This window comes from Leucoraja erinacea, chromosome 8, assembly GCF_028641065.1.
Source record: "Leucoraja erinacea ecotype New England chromosome 8, Leri_hhj_1, whole genome shotgun sequence".
Classification (NCBI taxonomy): Eukaryota; Metazoa; Chordata; class Chondrichthyes; order Rajiformes; family Rajidae; genus Leucoraja; species Leucoraja erinaceus.
Genome location: NC_073384.1, coordinates 7,036,561 through 7,058,311, shown reverse-complemented (window position 1 = coordinate 7,058,311; position 21,751 = coordinate 7,036,561). Strand labels below are relative to the sequence as shown.

Genomic DNA, 21,751 nt, shown 5'->3' with positions numbered 1-21,751 from the left:
CATTGTATCTCGAAACTAAACCAAACTAAGCTTAAAATTAGCTGGGGTGCACAGTGGCCGATCTTTTCACGGAATCATACAGCGTGGAAGCAGGCCCTTCAGCCCAACTTACCCATGCTGGGCACCAAGATGCCCCATCTACACTGGTCCCATTTTCCTACACATGGTTCACATCCATTCACACCCAGCCTGTCCACGTTCCACATCCTCGTGAAGAGAAACCCAGTAACGTTCATGACCACTGTAGACATGCCCAGAAGTCTGTGGAGGCCAAGTCAGCGGATATTTTAAGGCAGAGATAGATAGATTCTTGATTAGTGCGGGTGTCAAAGGTTATGGGGAGAAGGCAGGAGAATGGGGTTAGGAGGGAGAGATAGATCAGCCGTGATTGAATGGCGAAGTAGACTTGGTGGGCCGAATGCACCGAGCCCACACCAACCAGCGATCCTACACAGAATGTTTTACAATTATACCAGGCCAATTAACTGACAACCCAGAATGTCTTTGGAGTGTGGGAGAGAGTTAGGTCGAGCTTAAAGATAGCGGAGTCAGAGGTGGGGTAGACTGACTCCCCTGCCCAATCTTTGTACACCTCGCAATCCGTTCCACTCGTCACTCTAATTGCATGTTTCATGTTTCTTGTGTGTTTTTATGACTGAGGGATCAATTTCCCTCCTGGAATAAATAAAGTTCTATCGTATCGTATCGCCCCGACTGGAAACGTCGCCTACGACCCAAACTCCCCCCTCCACCGATGCTGCCCGACCCGCTGAGTTCCTCCAGCACTTCGTGTTTTGCCTGAGATTCCAGCACCTGCAGTTCCTTCCCGTACCTCCATTGTAAAAAAATGTCTAATTATGTCAGTAAATGCGTTGTTTTAAGGAAGTCGTGGGATGGGTGGATGGGTTGGTGGAAAAAGTGCGTGTGTGTGGGACATACACACACACACACACACACGATGTCCAATTAGTACTGCGGCGATAATGGGTGGAGTTTGACACCTAGAGTTTGATACTGTGTGGGGAAATGGGGGTAACGTGTAATCGGATTCAGATTCAATTTTAATTGTCATTGTCAGTGTACAGTACAGAGACAACGAAATGCAAAATTATCCTGTGAGATGAGAGAGACGCTGGCCGCTGTCTAAAGATGAAACAGAACATGTTTCAAACAGCGGTGGAATGACATGTATATTTAACACCCACCGATGGACAAACGTGGGAAGATATTTAGGATTTTTATATAAAATCATTCTTATTTGCAAAATTAGAACCCAAATTCGGGAATGGTGCATTTGGAACCACGGGGGGTAGGATAATGTCGTGCAGGTTTACAGATGATTCTTTCACCAGTTTTAAGACTCTTTTGCAGTCGTGACATTACAATGTGTGGGCTGCAGGCAGCCGCGACCCCCCGGCGATGCGTCGGCGTGGCTCATTGCTGGAGTTGCTACTGATGATAGATAGCACTCTGCCGCAGCGCTGCACACCGGAGATCTGACCCCCTCTCTCCCCCCCTCTCTCCCCCCCTCCCGTCCACACCGCTGGGAGCCTCCACAAATACCTCCGTTACAAAGTGCCAGCGCTGTGCAGCTCAGAGCCAAAGCTACAAACCTCTCTCTCTATCTATCCATATCTCTCTCCCCCTCTATCCAGCACAGAGTTGGTGCGCTGCTCTGTGATATAGTCACACAGCCACACTGCACCAAATAATCCACTCTGGGATTCCTCAGCGCTGCCCTGCGTATTTCAAGAGAGAGAGAGAGGGAGACGCGAGAGAAGAAGGATTAAAAAAAACCCTCTCTCTACACACGCTCGACATTCAGCCACATCTCGACTCACGGCGCTGGGAATTAGAGCGACTGGCCTGAGCGGCGAGCTCTGAACCGTTCCGCGTTTCCCTGCCTTTGACCAGAGCTTCCAGCTCATCCAGCGCTGCGGACAACACGCCGGCCGGCCACGACTCGGGCGATGGAAACACTGAGGAAGCTTCACTTCACGCCGGCACTGCATGTAATCGCCTTCATACTCAGTAAGTACACGCGGCGGCGAGGCGAGCAAGCGGGGATTAGACCTCTCCACTGATGCCAAGGACACTTGTCTTGCATATACATGCAACACCCAAATATCAACGAGTAAACTCAATAATTAAAACTAGAGAGGGAACTGCAGATGCTGGTTTAAACCGAATTATCATTAACTAGATGTCTGTGCCGTAGAAATGAGATTTGTGCTGTTATACGTCATGTTTCTCGGGGTATCTAAATGTTATCTAAATGTTATTAGTTGTTCAAGTTATGATATCGGATGGAAGCAGCAGGCACAAATCTCGTTGCACATATGTGCAATGACAATCAAATATATTATTATTATGTTATACATCTTAACCCCTTGAGCATTCCAATGCATATTACTGTTGCACCATAAAGGTTTGCATTGACGAGGTCGACCTTACATAGGGCGACTGGGCTTATTTGTATGATGTGCAGGAAGGAACTGCAGATGCTGGTTTAAACCGAAGATAGACACAAAATGCTGGGGTAACTCAGCGGGACAGGCAGCATCTCTGGAGAGAAGGAATGGGTGACGTTTCGGGTCGGGACTCGGGACCCTTCTTCAAAGTGAGAGTCAGGGGAGAGAAACACCTTACACCCCCATATCTCTGTGTCTTCCCCCCTCCCCTGAATCTCAGTCTGAAGAAGGGTCTCGACCCGAAGCGTCACCCGTTCCTTCTCTCCAGAGCTGCTGCTGTCTGTCCCGCTGAGTTACTCCAGCATTTTGTGTCGATCTCACTTGTAACATGTTACACTGATCGTTTGATGGGCGAGGGGGGGGGGGGGGGGGGGGGGGGAGGGGTGGGGGGGGGGGGGAGAGGGAGAGAGAGAGAGAGAGGGAGAGAGAGAGAGAGAGAGAGAGAGAGTGAGAGAGAGAGAGAGAGAGAGAAAGAGAGGGGGTGGGGGGGGGGACTACTGCAGTCTTCACACAGACAAATCCCGCGGACTTAGCGAACGCTTGTGAAATATTATTCAGATGGAAAAATAACACACAAGAAAAATTCTGCAAAAAAAAAAAAAGAGGGGTCTGTTTGGGATGGGATTTCTTGACTTGAAAAGTGAGGGTTTTTAATACGTGCGGGGAATCCGTTTCCCAGTAAATTACAACAGACTTCACCGCAATACTGCCTGGGATGTTAAAATGCAATTCGACCATCCATACTGTGCAGTGTTTACCACAGACACTGTTGCCATCACCCCCTCCATTGTACACACATGCAGATACTCCAAGTTATTAGGCATTCTTTGCTAATGTGTCCCCTTGCAAATACATCCAAGCCTTTCAATGAACTGTGCGTCGGGGGGAACTGCAGATGTTGGTTTACACCGGAGATAGACACGAGATGCTGGAGTAACTCAGCGGGAATGGCATTCCACGCCGGTGGACCACATGAGTGGCAAGGGTGTGGGGTCAAATTGTGATTTGGGGAAACTGTACTGAATGTATGTATGTATAGACTCCGTGAGCCTCCGTATGTATTGTATATATCTCTCGAATATATTTCTCGAATAAAGTCTATATTTTGATTTTTTTTTTTAAATCATCTCTGGAGAGAAGGAGTGACTCGACCCGTTCCTTCTCTCCAGAGATGCTGCCTCTCCCGCTGAGTTACTCCAGCATTTTGAGTCCACCATCGACTTAAACCAGCATCTGCAGTTCTTTCTTCCACATACATGTAAATTATCCCTAGTGTGTGTGTAGGATAGTGTTATACTCCAGCTTTTTATGTCCATCTCGGGAAGATTCATCAAGTCGTGATGCAACTACATAATGTTATGTTAGACTGCGTTTGCAGTATTGTGGGCAGTTCTGGTCGCCCCGTTGCAGGAAGGGATGTAGATGCGGTGCTTGGGACAGGGTATAGAGTAGTTTTACCCAAATTGAGTTTTAGTAGATTTACCAAAAGGAATGGGTCGAAACGTGTGGAATTCTTGTGGAATTCTCTGCCTCAGAGGGCGGTGGAGGCAGGTTCTCTGGATGCTTTCAAGAGAGAGCTGCATAGGGCTCTTAAAGATAGCGGAATCAGGGGATATGGGGAGAAGGCAGGAACGGGGTACTGATTGGGGATACACAAAAATGCTGGAGAAACTCAGCGGGTGCAGCAGCATCTATGGAGCGAAGGAAATAGGCAACGTTTCGTTGCCTATTTCCTTCGCTCCATAGATGCTGCTGCACCCGCTGAGTTTCTCCAGCATTTTTGTGTACCTTCGATTTCCCAGCATCTGCAGTTCCTTCTTGAACACTGATTGGGGATGATCAGACATTGAATGGCGGTGCTGGCTCGAAGGGCCGAATGGCCTACTCCTGCACCTGTTGTCTATTCAGGCATGAACCCGTGTTAAGGAACGTCACCCGTTCCTTCTGTCTGTATACCCTCTTTCAGTGACCTATTGGTTTTGCAGAATGGCACAAAACCGTGTAAGACTTTGGTGATTGTATTAATGATGCATATGACTAACATATTCAGGTTTTTTTTCCAACCAATTTCTATTTTTTTTAACACAATTACCTCGCATGTTCTCTGCAAGTGGCCGGGGTACTTTATCGAGCCTTTTGGAGAATTGGGAGTCATTGTGTCCATTTTTTTGTGGTTGCAGATCTCTTTCCGGGCGTCGGCGGGGAACAGGAGACTGAGAATCTCTCGGGTCTTTCCAATGACCCCAATAAAGATATTTTCGTGGTCCGGGAAAACGGCACGACGTGCCTGATGGCCGAATTTGCAGCGAAATTCATTGTGTCCTACGACGCGCGGGCCAGCAACTACGTGGATGTAAGGACGGACCCAACACACACACACCATCAATCATGTCCTGATTGAAATAAGCACGAGTTAACCAGTTTAGATTTAGAGACACAGCGCGGAAACAGGACCTTCGGCTCACCGAGTCCGCGCTGGCCAGCGATCCCCGCACACTAACACTACCCCACGCACAATCTACGTGTATACCAAGCCAGTTAACCTACAAACCTGGACGTTTTTGGAGCGTGGGAGGAAACCGGAGATCTCGGAACAAACCCACGGGGAGAGAACGTGCAAACTCCGTACAGGCAGCACACGTAGTCGGGATTGAACACAGGTCTCTGGAGCTGTGAGGCAGCAACTCTACCGCTGCGCCGCCCTGAAAAGGGCGGCGCAGCGGTAGAGTTGCTGCCTCACAGCTCCAGAGACCCGGGTTCGATCCTGACTACGGTTTCAATGCAGATTTTTAAATTTAAGTTTAAGTAATTAAGTAAAAACTTAATTACTTAAACTTAAATTTAAAAATCTGCATTGAAACTATGATCTTGAGATAATCGCTCTGTATATTTTAATTGGGCTAGTTGGTCAGGACATTTCCCCCCTCGTTTACTTATTTGACCCGCAATGTGTATGGTTTACCCCCACCCACCACCCCGATGTAATTCGCTTGCACTTTTCTTTGCTCTTAGCTCATTACTGAACAAGCTGACATCTCCATCCCTCGGAGCGCCGCTGTTAAAGGAAGATGCGGGCGAAACGAATCCGAATTGCATATTTCATGGGCTGACAACGCGTACAGTTTTAAACTCAACTTTGTACAGGTAAAATAAATCAAAGTTACCGCACTCATTTATTCCCAACTTCCATTGACTCCATCTACACCTCACGCTGCCTCGGCAAGGCCAGCAGCATCAACAAGGACCAGTCTCACCCAGCTCACTGCCTCTTCTCCCCTCTCCCAGCGGGCAAGAGGTACAGAAGTGTGAAAACGCACACCCCTCCAGATTCAGGGACAGTTTCTTCCCAGCTGTTATCAGGCAACTGAACCATCCTACCACAACCAGAGAGCAGTACTGAACTACTATCCACCTCATTGGAGATGCTCGGACTATCTTTACTGGATTTTACCTTGCACCAAACATTATTCCCTTTATCCTGTATCTATCTGTACACTGGATGGTTCGATTGTCAGCATGAATAGTCTTTCCGCTAACTGGATAGCACGCAGCTAAAGAGCTTTTCACTGTACGTGGTCGACTAAGCAAAACTACAATAAAATGGTTATATTAATATTATAATAAACAAAAATAATACGGCTTCATGAGTTCTAGGAGCAGAATTTGGCCATTCGGCCCATCGAGTCTACTCCGCCATTCAATCATGGCTGATCTATCTCTCCCTCCTAACCCCATTCTCCTGCCTTCTCCCCATAACCCCGGCCACCCGCACTAATCAAGAAGATTCATAGAGGTTTATAAAGAGAGAATCTATTCTCTGGGTGGCTACGGAATCCTAGACAAGTCACACTTGCTGCCCGACACACTGCTTTGCTGAAGACCCCAGCATCTGGAGCTCCTTGTGACTGTAAGTTTCACGTAACTCATCTGACAGTTAACGCCCAGTTGGTTAAATATTTGTACAATGTTACAAGCGAGTCAAAGGGAATGCGTGGACACAATTCTGCGTCAAAATCGCCATCTCGTTTTCATAAGTTCATAAGTGATAGGAGCAGAATGAGGCCGTTCGGCCCATCAAGTCTACTCCACCATTCAATCATGGCTGGTCTATCTTTCCCTCTCAACCCTCTCAGCGATCAGCCATGATCACAATGAATGGCGGTGCTGGCTCGAAGGGCCGAGTGGCCTCCCCCTGCACCTATTTTCTATGTTTCTATGTAACCCCATTCTCCTGCCTTCTCCCCATAACCCCTGACATCCTTACTGATCAAGAATCTATCTATCTCCGCCTTGTTCCAAATGTTGGGCGAGTCCAGAACCAGGGGCCACAGTATTAGAATAAAGGGGAGGTCATTTAAGACTGAGGTGAGAAAAAACTTTTTCACCCAGAGAGTTGTGAATTTATGGAATTCCCTGCCACAGGGGGCAGTGGAGGCCAAGTCACTGGATGGATTTAAGAGAGAGTTAGATAGAGCTCCAGGGGCTAGTGGAGTCAAGGGGTATGGGGAGAGGGCAGGCATGGGTTATTGATAGGGGACGATCAGCCATGATCACAATGAATGGCGGTGCTGGCTCGAAGGGCCGATTGGCCTCCCCTTGCACCTATTTTCTATGTTTCTATGTTATAAATATCCACTGACCTGACATCTACAGCCAACCTTCTGTGTTTTTATTTGCGATGTTTCTTGTTTAAAATCCCGCTCTGTTGATTTTATTGCTAAGATTGTTATATATGTTATAATTAAGTGTTTGCAATCTATAAACTGGCCTTGCAGGAAACGCGCAATAGAAACGCACATCAAGAACACTTCTGGAAAGTCAATGAGGTTCAGTTCGTTTATGATATCTCGGAATCCGGCCCCTTCAAAGACTCGGCGAACCGTGAGTTAACCCCTTGTTATTTCTCATGTACGCGGCTTACAATGAATGGCTCGTCTGAACACGGAGTAGATTTACAGATAGACACGAGATGTTGGAGTAACTCAGCGGGGCCGGCGCGGTGGCTCTGGAGAGAAGGAAGGGGTGACGTTTCGGGTCGAGACCCTTCATCAGACTGAGAGTCAGGGGAGAGGGGGAGACACAGAGATATGGCAGGGTGGGGTGTTAAAACGAGAGATCAGAGGAAAATGTAGAATACATATTTGTTAGCTGAGGGGAAGCTGACACCGAGGGATACAAAATAAAATGTAATCAGGAGGACAGTGAAACTAGTCGGGGAACTAGCGTGGGGGAGGGATGGAGAGAGAGGGAAAGCAAGGGTCGCTTGAAGTTAGAGAATGCTACACTTTTGTTAGATGCGGTTGATGCTAAACTCTGAAGATCCCAAATGTCACCTATCCCTTTCCTCCAGCGATGCTCTCTGACCCTTTGAGTCCAGCTTTTCATGTCTTCGGTTTAAGCCAACATCGGCAGTTCCTTCCCACACACATCATGTGTGTGTGTGTGTGTCTGGATTAATTCCTACCAACTAGAGACAGTCTTCGCGTATCACTGAGAGGAGGTCCCTAGGGTTATGTGTAGGAAGGAACTGCAGGTGCTGGTTTACACCGAAGAGAGACCCAAAGTGCTGGAGTAACTCAGCGGGTCAGGCAGCATCCCTGGACATCGCAGACTGAAGAAAGGTCTCGACTGGGAACGCCATCCATTAGACCTCTCCAGAGATGCTGCTTGTCCCGTATTTTCCTATTCCAGCATGTTGTGTCTTATTTCCCGAGTAATATAGGTCTTAGTATACCTGTCAAATGTCCGCCGTCATTTGGTGCATAATGTTATAGACCCCAATTTCTGAGCAAGGATGTGATATTGGCTGTAAAGGCCAAACAAACCCTGTATAAACGTAGATCAGAACGATTATTCGGGGCATAATATTATATTGAATTAAAAATAAATAAAAGATGGACTTAGAAACGATCATAATTGGAATTCTCTGCCTGGTGGAGGCCGGTTCTCTGGATGCTTTCAAGAGAGAGCTAGATAGGGCTCTTACAGATAGCGGAGTCAGGGTATATGGGGAGAAGGCAGGAATGGGGTACTGATTGGGGATGATCAGCCATGATCACATTGAATGGCGGTGCTGGCATGAAGGGCCGAATGGCCTACTCCTGCACCTGTTGTCTATTGTCTAATTGGGGGCATTGATGTGGCAAATCGATCACACAAACTATTGTAACGTCAGTGCGAATTTAAACGTGCGACTGCTAGCGACCCTATCTAGCTCTCTCATGAAAGTATCCAGAGAACTGGCCTCCACCGCCCTCTGAGGCAGAGAATTCCACAGACTCACCACTCTCTGTGAGAAAAAGTGTTTCCTCCGTTCTAAATGGCTTACCCCTTATTCTTAAACTGCGGCCCCTACTTCTGGACTCCCCCAACATCGGGAACATGTTTCCTGCCTCTAGCATGTCCAAACCCTTAACAATGTTTCAATGAGATGCCCCCTCATTCTTCTAAACTCCAGAGTGTACTATTGTATTGTATTGTATTGTATTGTATTGTATTCAAATTTATTGTCATTGTCTCAATTAGAGACAACGAAATGAATTTCCCTTTACAGTCAGTATCATAAAAATAAATAAATAATAAATATTAAAACATATTAAAAAAATAAAATAGAATTAAAAAAAAAAAAAGCCCAGCTGCTCCATTCTGTCAGCATATGACATTCCCGCCATCCCGGGAATTAACCTTGTAATCCTACGCTTCACTCCCTCAATAGCAAGAATGTCCTTCCTCAAATTAGGGGACCAAAAGTACACACAATACTCCAGGTGTGGTCTCACTAGGGCCCTGTTCAACTGCAGAAGGACCTCTTTGCTCCTATATTCGATTCCTCTTGTTATAAAGACCCACATGCCATTCGCTGTTCGATTCACCTCTACCCCATTGTGGACATTGGACTTTGTCCCTGGAACTGGTGCGCCACTGATAACTACATTCCGTGCTCTGTATCTTCCCCTTCGCTCTACCAGTCACGGTGGCGCAGCGCTAGAGTTGCTGCCTCACAGCGCCAGAGACCCGGGTTTGATCTCGACCACGGGTGCTGTCTGTACGGAGTTTGGACGTTCTCCCCGTGACCTGTGTGGGTTTTCTCCAGGAGCTCTGGTTTCCTTCCACACTCCAAAGCCGTACAGGTTAATTGGCTTGGTAAATGTAAAAATTGTCCCTAGTGTGCAGGATAGTGTTAGTGTGTGGGGATCGCTGGTCGGTTCGGACTCGGTGGGTCGAAGGGCCCGTTTCTGTATCTCTAAGCTAAACCACTGTACTTGGTTGTATCTGTGTATGGTATTATCTGATTTGATTGGATAGCATGCAAAACATACTTGTTTCTCCGTCCCTTTGACAATAATAGTGAAACCAAAGAAATAGTGTACACATTGCACACACAAGTGCATTTAATCTGCAAACCACGATAGATGATCCTTCTGCTAATGATGGACACAAAAAGCCGGAGTAACTCAGTGGGAAAGGCAGCATCTCTCAGGCAGCATCTCTGGAGAAAAAGAATGGGTGACGTTTCTTGTCGAGACCCTTCTTCAGACAGAGTCAGGGGAAGGGGAACTGAGAAAGCCGATCAGTAGCTAGAACCAACAAATGGAATAGATGCAAAAAAGCAATGGTAATCAAGGAAACGTGGAGCCACAGTGGGCTTGTCTCGGCCCGAAACGTCACCCATTCCTTCTGTCCAGCGATGCCGCCTGTCCCGCTGATTTACTCCAGCATTTTTGAGTCTGTCTTCGGTTTAAACCCATCTGCGGTTCCTCCTTACATATCATTCAGCCAACGTTGGATGATTTAATATTTTGTCATTGCATTCTCTCTATTACTCAATACAACATCAGTAAGAATTTAGACACAATATGCTGGAGTAACTCAGTGGGGCAGGCAGCATCTCTGGAGACGAGGAATGGGTGACGTTTCGGGGCGAGACCCTTTTTCAGACGGTGCTTCTGAACTTCTCAGTCTGAAGAAGGGTCTCGACCCGAAACGTCACCCATTCCTTCTCTCCAGAGATACTGCCTGTCCCGTTGAGTTACTCCAGCATATTGTGTCTATCTTCCACGTATAACCGGCATGTGCAGTTCCTTCCAAAACATCAGTAAGAATTTGGTTTGTAGAAGGGTCCATACCTGAAACGTCACCCATTCCTTCTCTCCAGAGATGCCGCCTGTCCCGCTGAGTTACTGCAGCTTTTTGTGTGTTTGTTCACCTCAGTATAAGGCAGCTACTGAAATGGAAAGAACCCTTTAAATTACCGCTGACATTAAGGTTAAAAACTCTTAAGATCAAATTCTATACTTAGCCACAGACGTCAGGTGAGGGCCTAGTACCGTGTAGGCCACGGACAGGTCCAGAGAGCCACCGACAGAGGCTGTTTTCCGTAAGACTTTGTTCCCTTGTTTGTTGCAGCTGGGAGACACACGGCCACCTCTCGTCACCTCCATCTCTTCCACACCCCGCTTGGGAAATCGTACAAGTGCGAGGCCCAGGAAACCATCTCCGTCATCTCCAGCGACCACCAGAAAGTAGTGGCCATCCTTCTATCTCAAATACACATGCAACCCTTCGGCTTCAAGCGCGACTTCATATTCAGTGAAGGTGAAGTATATCCTGCATACCAGTGAGACCACACTGCCCGATAATCTTTTCCAAATAGCCCATGCTGACTGCGACCTATAATATGGCCTCAGGTGAGAGGGACACAGTTCAAAGTAAGATTATTCCCTTTTGGGATTCTCTTTGAAATGCCATTGAGCTCGAAGATTGAGGGGGGATATTTAGAAGATTGTGGGGGGAATCTTATAGAAACTTACAAAATTCTTAAGGGGTTGGACAGGCTAGATGCAGGAAGATTATTCCCGATGTTGGGGAAGTCCACAACAAGGGGTCACAGTTTAAGGATAAGGGGGAAATCTTTTAGGACTGAGATGAGAAAAACATTTTTTACACAGAGAGTGGTGAATCTCTGGAATTCTCTGCCACAGAAGTTAGTTGAGGTCAGTTCATTGGCTATGTTTAAGAGGGAGTTAGATGTGGCCCTTGTGGCTAAAGGGATCAGGGGGTATGGAGAGAAGGCAGGTACAGGATACTGAGTTGGATGATCAGCCATGATCATATTGAATGGCGGTGCAGGCTCGAAGGGCCGAATGGCCTACTCCTGCACCTATTTTCAATGTTCTATGTTTCTATGAGCTGGTAACAACTTCTCTTTTGTGAAGCAAGGAGAGGGAAGAATTACATTTCATGTTTTTCTACACTCCTAATGGGCCTGTCCCACTTTGGCGATTTTTTTGGGCGACTACAGATGACTGCCGCAAACTTTTCAATATGTTGAAAATATTTCGGCGGCAGTGGCGACAATTTTTGCTGTCGTAGGTTGTCGCCAGGTGCCGTAGGTGAATTCCATTAAAACTCCTCCTTGGCAGTCGTCTAAAGAGGGGCAGGCCCTTTACAATGCTACATACGACAGTGATCGCAACTTCTACTGAAGTGTGGATGGCCGTTGGCTCACTGGAAGCTTATCCCCCCCTTTGAGCATGGAGAGCTAAGTTTGTGATCGGTGTTTAAAGAATGGGCTGAATGACTTTACACAATGCAATGTAAAGACTAGAGAGCATAGCGCAAAAAATTAAGAGGGTAAAATTAAAAATTAAATGTAATTAAAATGAAGAATATGTATATGCATACATATACACGCACATACATATATATTCATACATATACATACACACACATATTTTTCTATACACACATATATATATATATACACTCACACACTGTATTATGGTGTTTACAGAGTACTACAATTACGTGCCTGTTCCTTGTGGGGAAAGTATGTAACACAGAGGGTGGTGGGTGCCTGGAACACGCTGCCATGGGTGGTGGTGGAGGCAGATTAGATAGTGGCGTTTAAGAGCGCCGCATGTATATGGAGGGAATGTGTAGGAAGGAACTGCAGACGCTGGTTTACACCGAAGATAGACAGAAACTGCTGGAGTAACCCAGCGGGACAGGCAGCACCTCTGGAGAGAAGGAATGGGTGATGTTTCGGGTCGAGATCCTTCTTCAGACTGAGAGCCAGGGGAGAGGGAGACTAGCGATTTGGAAGGGTATAGGTGTGAACACACACACACACACACACACACACACACACACACACACACACACACACACACACACACACACATACACACACACACACACACACACACACACACACACACACACACACACATATATATACACACAAACACACACACACACACACACAGATATATATATATATATATATATATATATACACACACACATATATATACACACACATATATATATATACACACATACATACACTCGAACACATATCACATACACATGCACATATATAAACACACACATACACCTATATATACCCAGACATACATATATACATACTGTATATGCATACACATATCTATACACAGACACATACACATATATACACATACACACAAATATATACACTCATACACACACATACACAAATACTGTATATATACACATACACTCACACACACATGTACAGTGCATTAAGAAAGTATTCAGACCCCATTTACTTTTTGCACATTTTGTTACGTTACAGCCTTATTCTAATATTCATTGTTTTTATCATCAATCTATACACAATGCCCCATAGTAAAAAAGCGAAAATAGGGGTTTAGAATATTTTGCAAAGTAATTAAAAATAAATAACTGTAATATCACATATACATAAGTATTCAGACCCTTTACTCAGTGCTTTGTTGAGGCACCTTTGGCAGCGATTACAGCCTCAAGTCTTCTTGGGTATGATGCTACAAGCTTGGCACACCGGTATTTGGGTCATTTCACCCATTCTTCTCTGCAGATCCTCTCAAGTTCTGTCAGGTTGGATGGGGAGCGTCAATGTACAACTATTTTCAGGTCCCTCCAGAGATGTTCGATCGGGTTCAAGTCCGGGCTCTGGCTGGGCCACTCAAGGACATGCAAAGACTTGTCACGAAGCCACTCCTGCGTTGTCTTGGCTGAGTGCTTAGGGTCGTTGTCCTGTTGGAAGGTGAACCTCCGCCCCAGCCTGAGGTCCAGAACACACTGCAACAGGTTTTCATCAAGGATCTCTCTGTACTTTGCTCCGTTCATCTTACCCTCGATCCTGACTAGTCTTCCAGTTCCTGCCGCTGAAAAACATCCCCACAGCATGATGCTGCCACCACCATGCTTCACCGTAGGTATGGTATTGGCCAGGTGATGAGCGGTGCCTGGTTTCCTCCAGACGTGACACTTGGCATTCAGGCCAAAGAGTTCAATCTTGGTTTCATCAGACCAGAGAATTTTGTTTAGGTGCCTTTTGGGAAACTCCAAGTGGGCTGTCATGTGCCTTTTGGGTGGGAGGAGGGTGTCCCCCTCCCATTGGAATTGTGCAATATGGTGCATACTGCAGCGAGTCTTTTAACTTACACTTGAATACAATATATATGCTTTAAATTGGATTGGAGTGTTTTTGAAAGGGGGGAGGCTGTGCGATCACTGACCACTGGCCTTGGGGGTACCCGGTGAGGGAGTGGAGCAACCGAGTGGGGAGAGGGTGTGGAAGAAGGATGTCCCCCCTCCAAGGGTAGGAACATTTTGAATTAAGGGACAGAAGTTTAGGGGTAACATGAGGGGGAACTTCTTTACTCAGAGAGTGGTAGCGGTGTGGAATGAGCTTCCAGAGGAAGCGGTGGAGGCAAGTTCGTTGGTATCATTTAAAAATAAATTGGATAGGCATATGGATGAGAAGGGAATGGAGGGTTATGGTATGAGTGCAGGCAGGTGGGACTAAAGGAAAATAATTGTTCGGCACGGACTTGTAGGGCCGAGATGGCCTGTTTCCGTGCGGTAATTGTTATATGGTTATATGATTTCAATGTTTTTTGTATGAAGTATTTTTAAGAGGTAACTTTTTAAGGGGTAACTTTATCCACACAAAGGGTGATGGGTGTATGGAACAAGCTGCCAGAGGAGGTAGTTGAGGCAGGGACCATCCCAACATATAAGAAAAAGTTAGACTGATACATGGATAGGACAGGTTTGGAGGTATGGACCAAAAGCAGGTGCGTAGCTGGGACATGTTGGGGGGTGTGGGCAAGTTGCGCCGATGGGCCTGTTTTCACACTGTATCACTCTATGACTACATTATACCTCCCCCATGCATGAATGCTTCAAAATCAAGTGATCGAGTTTTATTGCCATATACTCAAGCATAGAAAATAGGTGCAGGAATAGGCCATCGGCCCTTCGAGCCAGCACTGCCATGCAATATGATCATGGCTATTCATCTAAAATCAGTACCTCTTTCCTGTTTTTTCCCCATATCCCTTGATGTCGTTAGCCCCAAGAATTAAATGTAACTCTCTCTTGAAAACATCCAGTGAATTGGTCTGCACTGCCTTCTGTGGCAGAGAATTCCACAGATTCACAACTCTCTGCGTGAAGAAAGTTTGTTCTCATCTCAATCCTAACTGCCCCCCCCCTCTATACTTAAACTGTGACCCATGGTTCTGAACGCCCCCAACATTGGGAAACATTTTTCCTGAAGTTACAGCAAGTGAAAATTTAGCAGGCAAGCAGGATGCTTTCACTAACCACCCCCATTTGTAGTCCACTATGTTCCACCGTTTCTACCCAGTGCTTGGTACTTACTTCCAGCAGCCACTGGTTGTCCTCCAGGATGCACTCTCAACCCCCCTCTCTCTCTCTCCCCGCCCCCCTCTCTCGCTCTCCCCCTCTCCCTCTCCCCTCCTCCCTCCTCCCCCCCTCTCTCTCGTCTCCTCTCTCTCCCCCCTCTCCCTCTCTCTTCCTCTCTTTCCCCTACTCTCTCTCTCCCCTCTTTAATCCCTCTCTCTCCTCTCTCTCCTCCCTCCTTTTCTATCTCCCCCTCTCTCCCTCCACACTCTCTCCCTCCTCTCTCTCCCCTCTCTCTCTCTCTCTCTCTCTCTCTCTTTCTCCTCTCTCCTCTCTTCCTCTCTCCTCTCTCCTCTCTCCTCTCTCCTCCTCTCTCCTCTCTCCTCTCTCCTCTCCCCCCTCCCCCCTCTCTCTCCTCCTCTCTCTCTCTCCCCTCTCTCTTTCTCCTCTGTCTCTCTCTCCTCTTTCTCTTTGCTCCACCTCTCTCTTTCCCCTCTCTCTCCTTCCCCCTCTCCCTCTCTCCCAGTCCTCTCTCTCTACCCCTCCTCCCTCTCTCTCTCTCTCTCTCTCCCCTCTCTCTTTCTCTCCCCCCTCTCTCTCTCCCTCTCCCCCCCCCCTCCCCCCCTCTCTCTCCCCTACCTCTTTCCCCTCTCCTCTCTCTCTCTCTCTCCACTCCTCCCCCTCTGTCTCTCCCCTCTCTCTCCTCTCACCCCGCTCTCTCTCTCTCCCCACTGTCTCCCTGTCTCCTTCCCCCCCCTCTCTCTCCCCTCTCTGTCTCCCTCCCCCCTCTCTCTCTCTCCACCTCCCTTTGAGAGTCTGTCCCTTCGGCACAGAGACTCTCACGGCAGCGGAGCTTCCGACGCCTCCGACGGCCCGGGACACTCGCACTGTCCGGAGTGTTCCATGGCCGAAGTTGCAGCGAGCGACTCGCTAGCCGCGCAAATACTCGTCAGCCCCCGCAAACTCACCGGCCCCGGCTCCCCGCATCTGTATCCGCCCGCTGCTTCCATCCCTCCCTCAGCCCCAGCTCTCCAACACCCGCGGACCATGCAGTTTATCCGAGTTTTTACATTTTTGTTGATCACAGAATTTCTCTCCACAGAGCGTGAGAAATTTCTGATCAGCGTGAGGGTGTGAGAGTTTGCTTGAGGGCGTGAGTCTCACGCTCAAAGCGTGAGAGTTGGCAGCCCTGTTCACTGTTCATACACACTAATAATAATACAAACATTTTATACAAGTTGGACAAAGATCACTTATTACTGCTTTATAAGAGTTAAGTTACTTTAAGACCATTTCAGAAATTATGGCAGTCAACTAACAAATTAAAGCAAACTAACAAAAAACATGTTCCCTTTCCTGACCACCTGATAAGTACTTTAACGCTGTTAAATAACATAGGGATATTGATCTCAAGATTCAAAATGTGAAAAGTGGGAGCAATTTGGCTTAAACGGTCATTTTAAACCCATTCGGATCTGCATAGTCAGTTATGCAACATGTACATGGCTGGCACAATTTGTCCATGATGATTAAGTTGGCATTCTGCGTGCCCAGGGGCTGGCTGCCGTTCCCAGATCAGCTCGCGTCCCAGGGACTGGCTGCAGTTCTCAGGCCGGCTGGCCTGCCCCGACCCCGCAAAAACGAATTGAAAAAAAAACCCCGCGGTTTTTCGGGTTATGGGCCGAAAACCCGTATATTGCATATTGGGAACAGTTTGCAAAAGATCTAAACACACTACTGAGGACTCCTCGTATTTATACTTCATTAATAATCCATGGCCATTCCGAAACACCCCCCCAACCAACCCCAGGTTTTACAACTGATTCTCCTGGTTAGTTCCATCTCCGGCTGCTTCATGTTGTCGGCAGCTGCACATCCAACCAAGAAAGAGAAGAGGCGCACCGTCACTCACAGCCGCCAACTGAGCCGCTTCCCCGGACCGCACAGATCCCTGGCACACGGCGCTAAGGGACAAATTGCGCAGGGACTTAACTCAGCGTGAGAACTTGGCCGTGAGCGTGAGGGTGTGAGAAATTGCTCCAGGGCGTGAGTCTCACGCCGAAAGCGTGAGAGTTGGCAGCCCTGCTTTTACTGAGGAGTGGCTTCCGTCTGGCCACTCTACCATGAAGGCCTGATTGGTGGAGTGCTGCAGATATAGTTGTCCTTCTAGAAGGTTCTCCCACCTCCACAGAGGAACTCTGGAGCTCGGTCAGAGTGACCATCGGGTTCTTGGCCCCCCCTTTGACCAAGGCCCTTCTCCCCCGATGGCTCAGTTTGGCCGGGCGGCCAACTCTATGAAGAGTCCTGGTGGTTCCAAAGTTCTTTCATTTAACAATGACGGAGGCTACTGTGACCTTCGGTACCTGCAATGCTGCAGAAATTGTTTTATACCCTTCCCCAGATCTGTGTCTCGACACAATCCTGCCTCGGAGGTCTATGGACAATTCCTTCATCTTCATGGCTTGGTTTTTGCTCTGACATGCACTGTCAACTGTGGGATCTTAGATAGACATATAGACTGGTGTGTGTCTTTCCAAATCATGTCCAATCAATTTAATTTACCACTGGTGGACTCCAATCAAGTTGTAGAAACATCTCAAGGATAATCAATGGAAACAGGATGAACCTAAACTCAATTTCATTTCACTGCACATCTCGTATGTGTATGTGATGAACAAACTTGACTTGAATTTTGAGTGTCATAGCAAAGGGTCCGAATACTTATGTAAATGTGATATTTCAGTTATTTAATTTTAATTACTTTGCAAACATTTCTAAACACCTGTTTTCGCTTCTTCATTCTGGGGTATTGTGTTTAGATTGATGATAAAAAAAAAACGAATTTTTATAATAAGGCTGTAACATAACAAAATGTGGAAAAAGTGAAGGGGTCTGAATACTTTTTGAATGCACTGTATACACACACATACACACATGCACAGACACACACATATATATATATATATATATACACACATATATATATATAAACACACATACATATATATATATATATACACACATATACACATATATAGACAATAGGTGCAGGATTAGGCCATTCGGCCCTTTGAGCCAGCACCGCCATTCAATGTGATCATGGCTGATCATCCCCAAATCATCCCCAGTCCTTTTTTCACACAGAGAGTGGTGAATCTCTGGAACTCTCTGCCACAGAGGGTCAACGAGGCCAGTTCATTGGCTATATTAAGAGGGAGGTTAGATGTGGCCCTTGTGGCTAAGGGGATCAGGGGGTATGGAGAGAAGGCAGGTACGGGATACTGAGTTGGATGATCAGCCATGATCATCATTGAATGGCGGTGCAGGCTCGAAGGGCCGATGGCCTACTCCTGCACCTAATTTCTATGTTTCTAATCAGTACCCCGTTCATCCCCAATCATACACACATGCACGTATATACACACACACATATATATGTATATACAAACACACACACATATATATATATACATATATACACATACATACGCACACACATATGTATATACGTACACACACACACACACACACATATATATATACATACACACGCACACACACATATATATATATATATACACCCACATATACAAACACCCACATACCCACAACTACACATATATACACACACACAAATATAAATACACATACATACATACACTACACACATATACACACACGCATATATATACATACGCACATATACAGCCACACATGTATAAACACGCACATACACACATATATATATATACACACACACACACACATATATATACACATATATATATATATATATATATATGCACACACACATATATACACACACGGACATATATACACATGCACACATGTATCTGTGTAAATACCTATACATATGTATAAATGCACATGCACAAACACACACATGTGTATTCTAATATTTATAGGGCAATATGTTCACCTATCGGTTGTGCAGCTGTCAGTAAATATAAATAGTGTTGCATGTGGTGACATCTGGCAATAAACCACTCATGAACCGTGCCCGCGTTCTGGGTTTAACACCATGCTGTTGATTTCCCCTGCAGCCTCCACTTGCGTGGTTGACCAACAGGAGGAGCTGGAGGAGATCCTGCCGCTGATTCTGGGGCTGACTCTGGGACTGCTCATCGTGGTGATCCTCGCCGTCTATCACATCCACCATAAACTCACGGCTGCCACCCAGGCCCAGATACCCAGGGACAGATCCGAGTACAAGCACATGTAGCGCGGTCCCTGCCAGCGCAGTGAGTCGCTGCAATGTAACGTAAACCAACAAAGAAGCACGTCAGGGGATAATATATATATTTTTTGTTTTGTTTTGTTGAAATTTGGCGGAACACATAATTAAACGCCCCGGGGGCTGTTGCTGTACATATCTAGGCGCTTGTTTAGTGATTAGCACCGCACCATAACTGGTGACAAACCAAAAAATAAAAACTCAGCAATCTCGTCACAGCTCGCAACGATAACAGAATGTGAACGAAACCATTAAACTGCGACATTAGTAACCTAATCCTAGTAGCGTTTGGTGATTAGCGTGGCGTCTTACCTTTGCTCCAGTTATATAGAGACTGGCGCATTTTGCAAGATGGGATCTGACTTACCCCTGTCTCACGGTACGAGTTCATTCCAAGAGTTCTCCCGAGTTTGTCCTGATTCGAACTGGGAGATTTACGGTAATGGCCGCTCGTCAGTACTCGGGGCTCTCGTGGACATTTTTCAACATGTTGAAAAATCTTCACGAGTCTTCCCGAGCTTACCTGCCATTAGCGAGTCTTACCGAGTACCTGCCGCTAGCGTTACGAGCCGCTAAGAGACGTCCCCGAGCTCTGACGTACCCGCTACGTTCATTCTCCGTGCTTACCACGAGTTTGATTTTTTTTAAACTCGGGAGAGCTCTTGGAATGAACTCGTACCGTGGGACAGGAAAGATCATTTACACACCACCTGCTAAATCACGACCCCCTAATGTCACCTATTCCCTTTCTCCAGAGATGCTGCCTGTCCCGCTGAGTTACTCCAGTATTTTGCGTCCATCTGCTAAATGGAAGATAGACACAAAATGCTGGAGTAACTCAGCGGGCCAGGCAGCATCTCTGGAGAGAAAGAATGGGTGACGTTTCGGGTGGAGACCCTTCTTCAGACTCAGTCTGAACTTCTCAGTTTGAAGAAGGGTCTCCACCCGAAACGTCACCCATTCCTTCTCTCCAGAGACGCTGCCTGTCCCGCTGAGTTACTCCAGCATTTTGTGTCTATCTTCGGTTTAAACCAGCATCTGCAGGTCCTTCCTACACATGTACCAAGTGGTGTAGCATTGCCACATCGAATAATAATGTTATTCAGTGGTTGGGAAATGATGTTACCAGCACTCTTTCAAGCCTAACCCAATAGAAAGCAGTTTGCTCTTGTTTTAAGTTTCGGGCTTTGCGTGTACATCGAATCCAAGTAAACGTTGTGGACTTTCTGCAAAACTTACACAAAGTACGGACACATTCACGTAAGAACAAATGACCGAGCGAGACATCACGAGAGTAGCAGAGATCCGATTATAGCATGAAATCTTTCCTTTCCAAATTGTTGGGAAGTTTGGTTATTATTAGACACTTGCTTTGCAGGAATGGCCATGTTTCGTGTAGTTTAGTTTACTTCATAGATACAGCGCGGAAACAGGCTCTTCGAGAAACTCTTACAAGCACAACCTTAATAGAAAAATATATATATATATATAGTTGCTTAATCAATGATTTTGAATGGAAGTCTACTATGGAAATAAACTGAAGCCTTTTTCTTTGATTAGTTTTTGTTTTGTGTAGAGAAACAGCGCGGAAACAGGTCCTTCGGCCCATCGCCGACCAGCGATCCCCGCACATTAACACTATCCTACACACACTAGGGGCAATTTACATTTATACCAAGCCAATTAACAGACAAACCTGTACGTCTCTGCAGTGTGGGAGGAAACCGAAGATCTCGGAGAAAACACACGCAGGTCGTGGGGGAGAACGTACAAACTCCGTACAGACAGCGCCCGTAGTCGGGATCGAACCCAGGTCTCTGGCGCTGCAAGGCAACAACTCTACCGCTGCGCCCCCGTGTCGCCGTTAAAGACTGCGCGCGTTACTTTATTGTCGATCAGAACGACTTAGCCAATTAACTCAATGAAATTCCCTCATATAGGGGGGTTGCACGCAAGGTCATCAGGTCAAAGGGCGTGAGCAGCTCAATCCATGTGGAGTACATGGCAGCTTCCGGCATACACTGTTAATACACGAAACGCGTATTTTCTTACCCGTTAAAAACGCTGAAATGGTCATTTTTTGCGCTGTAAATAATGATGGAAATCGGGGCAAGCGTGAGAGACATTTATCCGACTTCAGAATTCCAAAAGTGAGGAGAAATGAAGGTAGAGAGAAGTGGCAGCTGAAGGGACAACGACAGGTAAAGTGCTTGGCGAACATTGGCCGTGCAGATATCAAGATTGAAAATATTGGGAATTATCGCCTTTGCTCACTGCATTTCATCAACAGTAAGGCATTATTTGTGTTTTTTCTTGTTTCCTTTGGTATCTAAAAAGTTTCAGACGT

The 21,751-nt window shown here is 46.5% G+C and overlaps 1 protein-coding gene across 1 annotated transcript; it reads left to right on the top strand.

Moving 5' to 3' along the window:
* Positions 1-1,425: 1,425 nt before the first annotated feature.
* lamp5 (lysosomal associated membrane protein family member 5) lies at positions 1,426-20,235 on the top strand. The gene is made up of 6 exons (XM_055638940.1): positions 1,426-2,031; positions 4,652-4,824; positions 5,484-5,615; positions 7,247-7,352; positions 10,878-11,066; positions 19,214-20,235. The coding sequence occupies exons 1-6, from the start codon at positions 1,971-1,973 to the stop codon at positions 19,390-19,392; spliced, it is 840 nt and encodes a 279-aa protein (XP_055494915.1). The 5' UTR covers positions 1,426-1,970; the 3' UTR covers positions 19,393-20,235.
* Positions 20,236-21,751: the final 1,516 nt, after the last annotated feature.

Bases quoted from the DNA above. Each gene is read 5' to 3' on its own strand.
- lamp5 (XM_055638940.1), top strand. From the start codon at position 1,971: ATGGAAACACTGAGGAAGCTTCACTTCACGCCGGCACTGCATGTAATC. The intron at 4,825-5,483 runs GTAAGGACGGAC...CTTTGCTCTTAG, and splicing joins GGGCCAGCAACTACGTGGAT to CTCATTACTGAACAAGCTGA. The intron at 11,067-19,213 runs GTGAAGTATATC...TTTCCCCTGCAG, and splicing joins CGACTTCATATTCAGTGAAG to CCTCCACTTGCGTGGTTGAC.